General features: G+C 42.6%; 1 protein-coding gene across 2 annotated transcripts in view; it reads right to left on the bottom strand.

The window, feature by feature from the left end:
- Bbg (PDZ domain-containing protein big bang) overlaps positions 1–13,485 on the bottom strand; it is a 45,110-nt gene that overhangs the window by 4,158 nt on the left and 27,467 nt on the right. Inside the window, exons 7-10 of one of the 2 annotated variants that reach the window (XM_077413621.1) lie at positions 4,683–5,345; positions 3,489–4,453; positions 413–2,927; positions 158–313 (exon numbers count right to left, since the gene is read on the bottom strand). In XM_077413621.1, the coding sequence (XP_077269747.1) occupies positions 158–313; positions 413–2,927; positions 3,489–4,453; positions 4,683–5,345 (4,299 nt within the window). Of the gene's footprint in view, positions 1–157; positions 2,928–3,488; positions 4,454–4,682; positions 5,346–13,485 lie in introns of both variants that reach the window. The other variant, XM_077413619.1, reaches the window with a different exon arrangement.

The following is a 13,485-nucleotide window of genomic DNA, read 5'->3' as shown; positions in this document are numbered from 1 at the left end:
AATAAAGGTGGCCAATTGGGTCAAATAAACAATCATTATTCTTATTTTTATCATTTTAATGTAACGATCATTATACACGTGCAAAGGACTACATTACTCTTTACGTAATATTACGATTGCAAATGTACTATACACAAAGATCTGCTATAAAATTTACCGGTGAATATCTTCTTGATGATTAGAGGTCTATCCCCGAGGGGACTATCCCTGCCGCCTTCCAGGCTGAATCCCAGGCCAGCTCCGTCCTTGTAAACCGCCACGGTCGACGGTGGTCCCCACGCTGTGTCCTCAACGTTTCCATTCGTCTCTAACCCTGTGCGAATCCGAGTTCTCTTATTTACACCGATTCCGTTATCGTCAATACGGATCGTGAGAGTTCTCTCACGTGAGAAACGCATATCCTTATTTTTACCTTCGACGATGGTTTCGACACTCGCGGTCCGCGATCTCAGTTTACCGCCCTCCTCCATCCTGACCCTCGACACGACCAGCACGACCTCCGATCTCGGCTGCTTCAGTACCGCCATGCTCTCCCGGTGCGTGAGGCCTCGCGTGCTCCGACCGTTTATGCTGAGAATCCTATCGCTCCGTTGCACCCGACCGTCTTTGTCCGCGATGGAGTGTGTCAGCACTCGGTGAACCGTGATCTCCTTCACCTCGCAGTCCGCGCCGCCGGCCAAGGTGATGCCAACGCTGCCGGTCGGATTCTCCTTGTGGAGAAGAACGACTATGACGTCGTGCGCTCCGCGTGCCTCCTCCAAGCTCGCCTCCTCGACGAGCTGCGCCAGTTCTTGTTGCGAGATCAGACTGGTGCTGCTAGCCAGCGAACTGATACTGCCGAATTGTTCGCCGTAGCATCTGTCGGTGTCCATTTCCGTCCCGATGTTCTCGTCCACGCTGCTGTCCAGACTTGGAAATCGATTGTGAGTGCTGCTGGCGCTCTGCTGTAGCTGGCCGTGCGCGGGACTCGTGTCAATTTTCTCCAGGGCTTTCTTCATGTCCGTCACGCTGGCGCTGCGTCGATTCAGGCCACGGGATGTCGGAATCTTCGACACCGTCGTGCTTTTTATTCTTTCGACGCTTTCCGACGTTTCGTCACCGCTGTCGGCGGCTTTGGGTCTCCCTAAGGTGGGTATTTTGGAAACAAAGGGTTTGTCTTCCGACCAGGACTCGTTCGAAGTAGTGGAGCCTCTTCTACCGTATCGATTTTCCTTTGATATTTCCCAAGCAGATTTCACCGGCGAGCTTGTCATCGCACCGTTCTCGATTTTCGACTCCGTATTTTGCGCACGGAGCAATTTTAAATCCTGCTTAGCGCCAAGTATATCCTCCAGGCTCATTTGGCTCTTCGATCTACCAAAAGTCCCTTCGTCGACATGTATGGCTGATCTGGAGCGGCTCTTAGTCGTTAAGATCGTCAGGAGATCGTTTTGGTCTTCCATGCTTTTTCTGGGAGTTAAACTCGCTCTACTTTGCGGTTTCGACATTTCCACCGCGGCCACCTTCGTATCGCTCACCGCAGTTCTGGTCTTCGAAAACAAAGCGTCGTTGGATGCTTTAATAACAGGTTCGTTAAATACGGACCCACGATTATTTCTCGTTTCCAAATTTTGAGTCGCGACGGATGGAATCTTGTCGTATTTGCTGTTCGAGGTTTCTTCCATCGATCGAGCCAAAGTCTTCACTTCCGCTCGAACCCACATTTTGAGATCGTTCGACGGCTCCAACAATTCGGATTTGGGCGGTCTAACAGCCGGCGGCGGGAAACTCATTTTAGGCGGCAATTTAGGTTTCTCCGCCTTCTTCGAAAACGATCTTTCATCCTCCGCAAAGGGATCCGTAACTTCTATGTAGGCGATCTTGACCTCTTGTTTCCTCGCGAGATCATTCCCTGAGTTGTTGCTCATCTGATGAATAACCCCACCGTTCTCGACGGCTCCTTTCGCGGCATCTTCGTCGTCCGAGAACTTTCGCTGGATTAGCGGCGATCCGTTCAGATCCCTGCCACTTCGGCATCTGGCACTCGCTAGGATGTTCTTTCGATTTATCGCCTCCACGCTTTGCGGCTTCAGTACTCTTCGGGATAGGGACTCGGCGCTGGCTTGAGATCCGGACGTGAGCGTCGAGGACGTGCTGCAATTTGTATCGGTGCTGTTCGACCGCCTTAGTTGTCGCTGAGGGATCTGCGAGCTCCTCGACACGAGCTCGTTCGGCTGTGGCGACCGCGGATTCGATCCGCTGCTGCTGGATGACGATCTCTCGACCAGGTAGGTCCGTTCACCGAGAACACCTATCCTGGAGGCAAATTGATCTTTTTCGGATGCAACAATTGGATCTCTGATATCCCGCGCGACTACGATTCTACTCAAACCGTCCGCGATCAAGGGTCGTCGTTGGCAGTTCAGTTCCGCGGAGACGTAAGATCTCTCCGATGAGACGGTGGATCTTTCCGATGGTACCGGAGATATCGGCGGACTAAAGCCGCGAGATATGCTGCTCTGAGAGCTGCTCACGGCCGAATCGTTATCGGAGTCATCGTAATCCAAGCGAGCTTTCCTCTGCATCGTCCTCGGTCTAGTACGCGTGCCATCCGGTGAACTAGTTGTCGAGGCAAACTCGAAGCTGTAATCGCTTCTCGTCGGGCTGCAAATACTCTCCAGGCTTTTCGGCGGCTCCGAAAACGTGGGCATCGCGGTTGATTGTGAACTTTTCATCGGACTGCTGCCGTTCATCGCGGAGCTCGTTGTCACTGAAGTGCCATAAACCGTGAGAGACTTTCTCTTGAAAGCCGGGGAGTACTTGGAGTGGATCTGAGGCGCCGGCATCTTGAAGGACGTTGTAGCTTTCAAGGGCTGACTCGCCGTGCTGGCGTTGCTGGTTAAGGAACTTTGAGACCCCCACTTGTCCTGAATGTTTGCCTTTGGTATCTGGAAAAAGAAAACGTATATTCAACGTAGCATTATTTTGAACATTTCTGCATGCGTAAAATATAGAAAGGCGTTATTCGTAAATAGACATCGGATTTTTTATATGCAGATTGCTGGAAAAAACCAATTAATAACTAAGATTACGTTATTTGTAATGTCCAACATATTTATACCTAACATATGTTGCAGTATATAAAGATGTTGGATATTATAAATAACATAATCTTAGTTATTAATCGCTTCTTTCCACCAATCCTCTTCTAAAAAGGGCATGTCATAGGTATTGTTGTCACTTTTCCGCGATGCCGATTGGTTCTCTTGCTGCGCTTACTTCATTTGCAGCTGTCATTGTATATTTTGACAGTTGTGTGTATCATGGGGTTAATAGTCTAATAGTAATAGCATAATGTTAAAGCTAAATAGCGCGCGCGAAGCGCGCGTCTGTAGTGTCTAGTCTGTATATAAAAAATCCAATGTCTAATCATAAAAATTGATTTCTCAAAATAATAGATGATAAATTTTGTAAAAATTTGGTGAATTGCATTATACTTCAAATCTTACCTGATGCAATAATATCGAATCTCGTGATTTGATTTCCGGTAGATCGACGATAGGTTGCTCGATCGGCACGGTATCTTTTTCCGGTATAACCAGACCACGTAGCTTCGATATCGATCTTCGTCTCTGTTCGATCAGCTGATTTAAGCTGTTTTTTCTTACATCTTCTCCGGGTCGTCTAAACGTGGACCCCAAGGAATTCGTCCTTGAAATTTGTGAGTTACTGATGGAATCGGTTGTCAGAGAATCTCGATTTTGCGTGAAGGGTGTCGGGCTTGAGAAGCTGGTAGCTCGCGCTAATGAAGGCGTGCTCGTTGTCTTGACCGAGTTGCTAGAATTGCTACAAGAACCCACAGTTTTACTCGAATACACGGCGTTCTGCAAATTGCCGCTTTCAGCGGTGCTTGCGCAATAATTCTTCGTCGTTGTGCTTAAGAAATTCTGCTTGTCGTACGAGGACGTACTTGGCAGTGATGTGGTTTTCGGCGAAACGATTGGTAGCGTCTTCGGGACTCGCGTAGTTTGCGCGATTGAACTCAACAGAGCAGGTTGAATAGTCTGAGACAAACTGGGCGACCTCTGGCTATATTTCTTCGCGGAATCATCCCCCGTTATAGTTTTGGCCGAATCGGTCAGATCGAAAGAACTCTGCGTCCTGTCGGGGAAGAAAGACGGTCGGTCTTTCTGTCCGTTGCTCTTGTCATTGCAGCAAACATCTTCGGAAGACTTGTACTTGGAGAGGCGTTGTTTGCTGTTACTCGTGGCTGCTGCCGCTGTCATGGTATTAGGAAATAGAGGCGCGTCAAGGCTACTCTGCGACGAGAACATGGCAATTTTGTCTCGAACAGATCGCTCAGACTTATCGTCTTGTCGCCAGAGATCGCCGTTCAAGGAAAACTTTCTCTGCGGCGATTCTGTCGTAGGAACGTTTCTCGCGTGCAAAACTGTTTGCTCGATTTTTGGCGGACCTGCGAATAATGCAATGTACTTTTACAAGAGGTATAACGATGTAAGAAACGCGAAGATGATGTAAAAATGCAATGTGCTTCGAGATGATTTCAAAGGAAGAAGAAATCAATCTTCTCGGAAGTATTGAATTAAATAATTTAACAATATATTTCTGGTATGTTAACGTTGCTTCTTGGAGAAAAAGGACGGAGGAGAGGATTAATTCGAAGCTAGGTAAGTAATGAGTACCTGTCAATGGTAGAGGCGGTGGCATATCGACAGGCGTGTCCTTTTTCACGTGGCTTGGCACTTGTTCGATCGTCGTTACGTCCTTCTGATAATATCCGGCGATCTCCATTTTCTTCTCGCTCGTCATTAAATTGCTGTTAGTCGTCGTCTGACAAGAATAAAGAGAATTCGCTGCTGAGACGACGGGAGCGTTTTTCTTCGCGATATCTTCCGAGATATGATAAGATGATTTTCTCTCTTCGTTAGTCACCTCGGTGGACTCCACGTCTTGACATATATTATCCATATTGGCCGACGTAGCCTTGCCCATCTCGGACCGGACGCTCTCCATATTTGCCAGAGCGGCTTTGTTTATATCCTGCCTCACGTTTTCAGCGCCTGCGAACGTCATCTTGCTATCGGGTAGAATAATGCTCCTCGAACCGACAACGTTGCTGTCGTTCGCGAGCATTTTAAGAGTCTCGCCGGCACGGAACGGCTCGTTCTCGTTGCACAATCCACCGCCATTCGTGGTTATCGTCGCTGTCCTTGTCGCGGCGATATATCTGTACGGTGGCTGGTTGCTACTGTTGCTGAATTCTTGGTACGCCGCTGGAAATTCGTCCCCGTCCGGGGGCAGGCGCTGGCCGCCTCCGCAGTTCTCCATCTTACCATTTACCGTGTCTGCAACAGCATTCCCGAATACATCCTCGATATTGATATAAAAGTTTGAATTTTGAGATTATAATATGGCAATTGAAATATTTTAATGTTTATTAAAGCTATACAGAATTTGTAGATGTGAAATTTGGACGATAAAAATTTGTTAAAGTATAATACAACATAATACGATTTTTTAATGTAATTTCTTCCTAAATGTGATAAAAGAAATAAAATAATAGAATGTATAATGCTATTTCAATTACATTTTAACAAGCTATTGTATAGAATATCGGATCTGTTTCATTTTCTAATAAGGTAGCAAATTCAAGGTAAGGCTGAAATTTAAATAGCACTATCCTCGTTGCTTATAGTCAAAGAGATTTGGAAATATTTTTTATTCTTTGTACGGCATTTCTGAATTTATATGTATATTTATGACGAAAAATGTCTCTCCATTAAGAGTTCTTCTGTAACCTTGTACACCTTGTAAAATTTATTTTAGCATTCATTTGTTTTAATGTAATATGTACTGTTAAGTATTATGTTATGCTTTAAGAATTTTTGCGGAAAGGAAGTGTATTGCATCGGTAAAAATATTTGCACCATTAAATAGCGAACCAGCAAACCACTCGAATGATTCATCGCGCATATATCAACACATTGTACATCGCACAGTGAACGTATTATCGTTTAAAAAATGACATCATCTCTTCGATTTTCCATGCTCTTCGTCTGACGAATCAAGCGAGCGCACAATTTTGCGATCTTTCACTTTTGTCAATGAATTCAATGTACCCCTGAAAGAGAGTTCAATCTCTATCGAATTTTAAAGCTTTGCTTTTCATTCATAAAATGTGATTTTTTAAGAAAAAAACCTTATCTCTCATATCAATCTCGTTTTTAAGATTTATTCCGAATTTTTGTGTTACTTTAAATATTTTTATTTCATTTTGAACAATTTATTATTTTACTTTAATTTTTATTTTATTCCGGATTTTTATTTCTAATTTCTTACCGTACTTTATGTAAGATTTACTCCGAATTTCTTGTCGCTCAATTTGAAGGTGCGGATCATTTGTCTTATATAGATTTGCATGACCTCAAGGATTTTCACATTCTAAAGCAAATCTATTGACAAAACATTTGCATGTACGTTATCTAGTCTAAGCAGAAATATTTAAATCGAGCAAGTTTACGGTGCATGACTATGACTCTTCGCAATGGGTATCGAAATGTTAAGTTTTATTTCGGACTCTCCTTATCTATCTACGAGCTTTGAAATGTGCACGAGCATAGAATTCTTAAAATATTCAGCCGCTCGTAAATTGCATATCATCGGTGCATATATGCTGTCGCATTGCCGAACGCTTACGTATGCCGTCATACCGCGAAACACTGACTAACTTTAATTCACAGTTAATAAAGCGCGCCGCGCTAAACTACTGATTAACATTCCTGGCGCAGTGCAGTACGACGTAACTAATCGTCGATCGTATAATATGCACGCGCAACAGATGCAACTTTCGCGGTGCTCGATGGTTTTCGATGCACCATCCAGACGATCGCACCATATTTGTACCGGTGATCAGGAGACACCGCGCGTGTCGTCGTGTGCGTAAATGTGCGTTCGAGTATGCGTGAATTTTGCGTATGTGTATGCATGAGTTTAATCCACTTGTTACCTACTCTGTACAATTGTAGAATTTATTTTTGATAATTAACTACAAAAACCGATCTATACACAATATTCAATAATAAAAGTTCTCAATAAGTGATGCAAATATATATGACAATAAATATAAATTTACATTAAAAAAACGGAGTAATATTCGATTTGACTAAATGAAGAGATGAATAATTTTTCGAAATAGAAATTGCTTCTTAAATTGTGCTGTCTCGAAATAACAATGTAGTAGAAAAAAAAACATCGCAAGTGTCGGGCGTCGTAACATATTTCCATCTTGGCAAATATTTGATTACGAACTTGTGGTGAAGTTATAATTATCATATCATTATAACCAATCAGTGAAACAAATTGTTAAAAGTAAATTAAGATCTTATCTGTTATTCTTTAAACTAGCTATTATTGTACAATAGATTAGTGAGAAAGCTAATAAAACTAGTAGACAAATATATGAAGGCTTGAGGCTGAATAACGTGCGCTCGGCATTTACTGATGCATTAAGTTGAAAGTAACCGATCACACACACAAAAACAGACAGCATACCGGATAATATACCTGATTAGACACGGCGCGATTACAACCAGCCAGAATTCGCGAGGACCAGTCCTGTTTTACAACCACTTTGCGAGCATTAAGTTTGACAGGCAATTAATTTCAATCATCGAAGAGCACATAACTCGACTCGCGGTTATGGCAAACTTTCACGTGGAAGAAGTGCATCGCGCGCGTTTTGCGCGAGTTTCTGAGCTCCGGTCGGCGCGGAACGATTCTCCGAAGAACGTTGACGTGTATCGTCGAGATGAAGGAGAAAACAACGGGGCCGAAGTTCTCGTACGTACTGGCAAGAAGGCTGTCGTAAGACTGGGCGACATTGCTCGTCGAGGCCAGCTTCCGCGGTTTGCGCCGACATCACAAAGCGCTTTCGTGGCACCGAGAGAAGGGATAGTCTCGCTAGTTTTCAGTGTGCCACCGCGGCGGCCACGCTTTTAACTTCTGCTGCTCGGAATTACATTCTTTGCAGGCATTATACCGTGAGCGAAAAAATCCGCGTGTATTCGCGCGTATCACTTCGTTCTTCACCCTCATTACCCGCGGCCCGTGTGTTTCCCTCTTCAACTTCTTCTTTGATCCGCATTGGATCGTTGGATGCCATCCAAGCGCGCGTCGCTTCTCATTACATATATACACTTCATATTCGCGGATATTCGAGATTTATTTCTAATCCATCGAGATGACAGCAAAACAGCAACACATACGTTATAAATTAGCTGCACGAGACACGACAGGCTCTCTTGGAATGTGTAGATTTCCGTGTCTCGTGTACTAGTTCGCGGGACGTCGCTTGAACGCCAGCTATACGAGTCGATTAATCTTGCGGAATGTGTCAACGAAACGAAACCGTTCGCTCGCCAGAGAAAAGTCGTATAGGACGCGTACCGGAAGAATCTATGCTGAGCTGGAATACCGCTATGCGATATAATCGATTTCGAGATGAGACGACGATTTTGTCATGCCACTGAGTTACGTCGCTTAGTAATTCCTTGGGCGATTAAATGATTCATCAATAGAAACTAGAGAACGTATCAATTTGCACATTAAAATTAAAAACTGACGTGTACTTAACATAAGCGTGAAATTTATAAATCTGAAACACGATGATGCAAATTTGTACATCTATCCTATCTAATGTTTTTTCTATCCTGAAAATTGCAATTATAACTGCAATACACTGCAAATCCAAATGTGTTATTTTTACACGCATAAACGTCTAGAAATGACATATTAGACAGAAGCTCTTTCACGTTTAATCCTATTAAAATAAAAGTTAATACGTTCAATCGTGTTAAAATAACACATTTGAATTTGCAGTGTAGGAATTATAATTACAAGAATTCTTGACGTAGAAATAATATTGATCAATGAATATTAAGGATGCAATTGTTTTACTTATCGCGACTAAAATCATTCTTTATGCATGCTCATATTGTATTCTGATGCCGTGCAGGTATGATAATAGTGGTTATACCGTACGTAAATTGCGGTTATAAATTACATCATCGCGCATATAGTTTCTGAAAGCGAGAATTATGTCTGTCGCAATGGGCGGCGAGCGGCTTTCTTCGCCCGGAATACTGTTTTGAAAAAGAAAAGAGGCAGGCCGCAAAATCAATGCCGTCACTAAAAGCCCACTTGTCCTTGGCACCGAGATCCGAATCGTTCGCGTTGCGTCAGTGTACGGAGGTGTGGAACCTTGTAACACACGATTAATAATTGTTATATTTATCTCCTCTAATAATGGTCTCCCTTTTTTGTCTCATCGGCCGATATATGGCGATCATGTGACATTCGGGTCGTTAAACATCCTAAACGATATATCGTCCGATGTGAAGCAATGTATTTAGCAATAAATCCGCGTGTTACAGCGGCTAAATCATTTATTTTCAGATGCCGACTGAAGCGCGCGACGTTCTTTGTGTTCGACGTTCGTTGATTCTCCAACGAAACATACACACATGTTTAGAACAGTGAACATCACTGTATCGTACCGTTGCACACATTTTACCAAATTTTATGTATCTTTCAACATACTTTATATATCTTCCAGCATACTTCGTCTCGTCATGTACGTAACTTATCGCTTTCGGAAAAGTCAGCCTCTTTTTAGATCGTGGCTCAGGTTGGGTAGAGCAACTTAATACACCGAACATTAAAGAATTTATCTCGAGTTGCGGACATTTAGAAACGATTTCGTATTCCTTCCTACTTACATTTCGTCACGTAATACTTGTCAGATCGTTATCTTGTACAGATTATTCGTATCAGTAACAGCTTCGCAATTCAACATTCTAATTTTTGCAATTTAATTTTTTGTACACACGAGTTCGCTCGCGTTCAACAAGCACTCACAAAATTACACGAAAAGAAATGTTCGATAACATTCAACGCGTAATACCGTGCAGATATTAGATATAATCTGTACCAACCGCCGCCACACGTGGGTCCAAATGAAAATTCATGCTTTAAAAAAGGCTACAGTCTCGAAAGGATCTCCCGCACAAAACCAACGGAAAAGTCCTAATCAAAAGTCTCAATGGCCGCAAGTTCAGAAAATGCCTAGTTTCCGAGATACTTGGTCTCAAAGTGTTGAAATCGACGATGACAGTTCACGAATAAAAAAGCCCTGTTTTCGAAGTATCTTGGAAACTGGGCATTTTCTGAATTTGCAGCCTTTGAGACTTTTGATCAGGACAGTCTGAACTTCATCGTACTGAAACTTCAGCCAATTTGACTGGGGCTACTTTTTCATTGGTTTTGTGCGGGGTCCTTTTGAACCGATTTCGATGCTTTTTTTTTTAAATAAAAACTAATAGAATTTCGAACCACTTTGTCGAGTCAGATTTTTGTTTTGCTTCTTTTCTTTATTAATTCAGAAAGTTTTTATAATCAAAGTAGATATTATCTAATTTAACATCAAACAAGACCCCTATTCTGTAACTCGTAACGACAGTGTCGATATCGTTACGTTGTCGTTGCGCAGGTATATACTATATGGAAAAAAAGCTGCGCAACGACGATATAACGATGCCGACACTGTCGTTAGAGTTACAGAATAGGGGTCCAGATATTGATATTGAACTTAAATATTCAAACCCTGATTAGGCTTGAAAAAACCTTACATAGTTTCACTAAATCTTACCTTATCTTAATAAGTAAGCTTAATTGAAATAATATCTAATTTTAGTAGATAAAAACTATTGAACAAAGTAAGATTAAATTATTTCTATTATATAATCAATTTTTTTTCTCAATTATTGTTAATAAGGTTATTGTTAATTATTGTTAATAAAGTTTAAGTCATTAACAAGTTTCGAGCTTCCGCGTATATCGGAGTTGGAGAATGCTTCCACTCATTGTCAGTGCGAAAAGTATACTTACATATAAGGTTTGATCTGAAGAGATCAAAAGCTTACTTATATAATATCTTTGTTTGTTATATATGTACCAATCCATTATATTTTCGTGTATTAAATTCTCTAAAATGTTTAAAATCTTTATTGCGTGCCTCTTGAGCCTTTTGAGCATAAAATTAAGTATGTACTATTTTAATTAATCTTGTTTGTTAAGGTAAGGGGTAAGATTTAGTGAGACTATGTCAATCTGGTCAATAAAGTTTTTTCAAACTTTTTCAAGCTAATCAAGGTTTGAATATTTAAGTTTAATATTAATATCCGCGCCTAACTAAATTAGATGAGATATCTACTGTTTACTTATTTATGTCTGATTTAAAAAAAGGGAAATAAAAAAACTAAAATTTAACTCGACAAAGTCCGAAATTTTACTAGCTTTGTTAAAAAGAAAGTATACATCAAAATCGGTTCAAATTTCGAGACTGTATACAGCTTTTTTGAAACACGAAGTTTCATTCGGCCTCACGGCGCGCTGTGTCGTCCGAAAGACGAACTTGAATAAAAGGACAGCCGATGCGGCCGATTCTGGTTGTGAAATCTAATGGTTTTGCTCGGTAATCTCACACTCTGATTCACGCGTTACATCACCTTTCTACCTTTTCCATGATATTGGCGCTGTCGCGCGAATGCTTAAAAGTTTCTTAAATAAGACGTGGACTCGCGTTACACCGTGCCGACACGGGCATAGTGTCCATATTTATCACATTTAACTTCTGACACTCTCGCGCGGAAGTGAGAAGTGTCATATCGCGAGAGATTCATTTAACGTTCCGAATGTCGCGGATTAATTCCCACATTTCGTAAGAAGGGATACCGAGAGAGAGCTATATATTTCCCAACGCGCTTGAACTTCTCATCGGAGGCATGAGAGAAATCGGTTGGAATTTCAGGAATATTCCTTTTCTATTTGATCCACAAGAGTAAAATCTCCAGTTTCTAACGTAATGCTGAAAGACTCAAACGAGTTTGGCGTCATATTTTCGCCGTTAGGTGCCAGCCCGACGTTTCGTGGACAGAAATAAAATGTTACATCGCGGAAGTGCCGCGTCGCGATGACGATTAATTCTATCTGCGATATCTATCTACGATAAAATCGGCAATCCTCTCGAACGAATCTCGGACTACCCGGCGTATGCATTCGAGTATGTATGCGGACCATAAAATCTCGACACGGTGCGGCGCGGCGCGGCGCGTCCGGCTGATGTTCGCGCGCGGGTTCACCGAGAGGATTTGACACGGCATGAGCAGTCGGCAATACATTTTTGCCACCGCACCGGCTAGACAGCGAATATTCCCCGTTCAGAAATAAGATTCCAGAATGCGGAAACATTGGCATTAAACGCGGCGGGCCCGATGTGTACGTGCTTCGAGAGGCCGATGACGCTTACCATCGCCGACATTCGCTCGTGCCTGCGTCGTGGGAGCGGGCTGTAAAACGAGTAGGAAGCGAATCACTCCACGAGAATCCTATCCAATTAATTTTTTACGGAAAAAAGGTAAAAGACTGATAGCGACCGTTCGTTGCATCTACTCGCGGAACTACCGCGTGTCGGGACAAAACTACGCGGATATACGTATCTGCGTACCTGCGAAGATAAAAGACGAGGAGAGAGGCATTCGTTATTATCCACGATTCTCCACGAGTCTAGCGACTGCGCTAACAAACGCTTTTAAATTTATATATCGGAAAAAAACTGCATGATTAAGATGCCTCAATTTCTTGTCGCACTTTAATCTTTCCATCGTCGCGCGTCGCGCGCATTATGGGACCACTCTTAATTTTTTCTTAATTTCTTCTTGCAAAAGCAGCAGTCAGCATTTTAATATATCGGGATAACTTTGTTGACTATTCAATTTTAGGCTGTAAATTACAAATTTTAAGCATTTCTTTCTATTTTGATTAAAAATCGTGACTTGGGGTGGGCAACGGCTGCACGATCGGCGTTGCTCGTTGCTATTTTACAAGGCAACGTGAGGTGTTCGTTATTCAGCGTTACTGGTTTCTCGAGCGAGATCGTGACATGTCAGGAGGATCTCAATGTGAAGTTCGCAACACGATCGAGGGCGAATTCCTGGCGGACTTTCACCGCGCCGAAGGACGAGAGATCGGCGTAAACTGCAAAGTATTCACGTAGCTTGATAATATCTATTGTTATCGATCAGGCCGATCCGGTACGCTGACCGTACGTCGCATGTCCGCCTGACATTTTCGCTTCATTTCGCGAAGGAGTGACTTCGGACACGACGCCGTAACTCGGAATATTCGTTACCTGAGACCGTGAATACAATCTACAGCCCCACTGCACATAGACGCAATAGTATTGTCGAAATTGTCGAGTCATACCTTAATGTCTCCGCGATAAGATCGTTCAGGAAAGTAATACGCTTGATTCTAGTTTTTGCGGTCCCGCATTGTTCGCCGATCGCGAACAAAAAATTGCGCGTTTTTACCATTTAAGCCCGTTTCATAAATCTTTGATACTTTATAGGTTTTTTAATAATTTCTATA

Source organism: Temnothorax americanus, unplaced genomic scaffold, assembly GCF_048541705.1.
Source record: "Temnothorax americanus isolate GAGA-0224 unplaced genomic scaffold, ASM4854170v1 Scaffold33, whole genome shotgun sequence".
NCBI classification, from domain to species: Eukaryota; Metazoa; Arthropoda; class Insecta; order Hymenoptera; family Formicidae; genus Temnothorax; species Temnothorax americanus.
The sequence above is the reverse complement of the archived record's forward strand: the minus strand, read 5'-3'. Positions and strand labels throughout refer to the sequence as shown.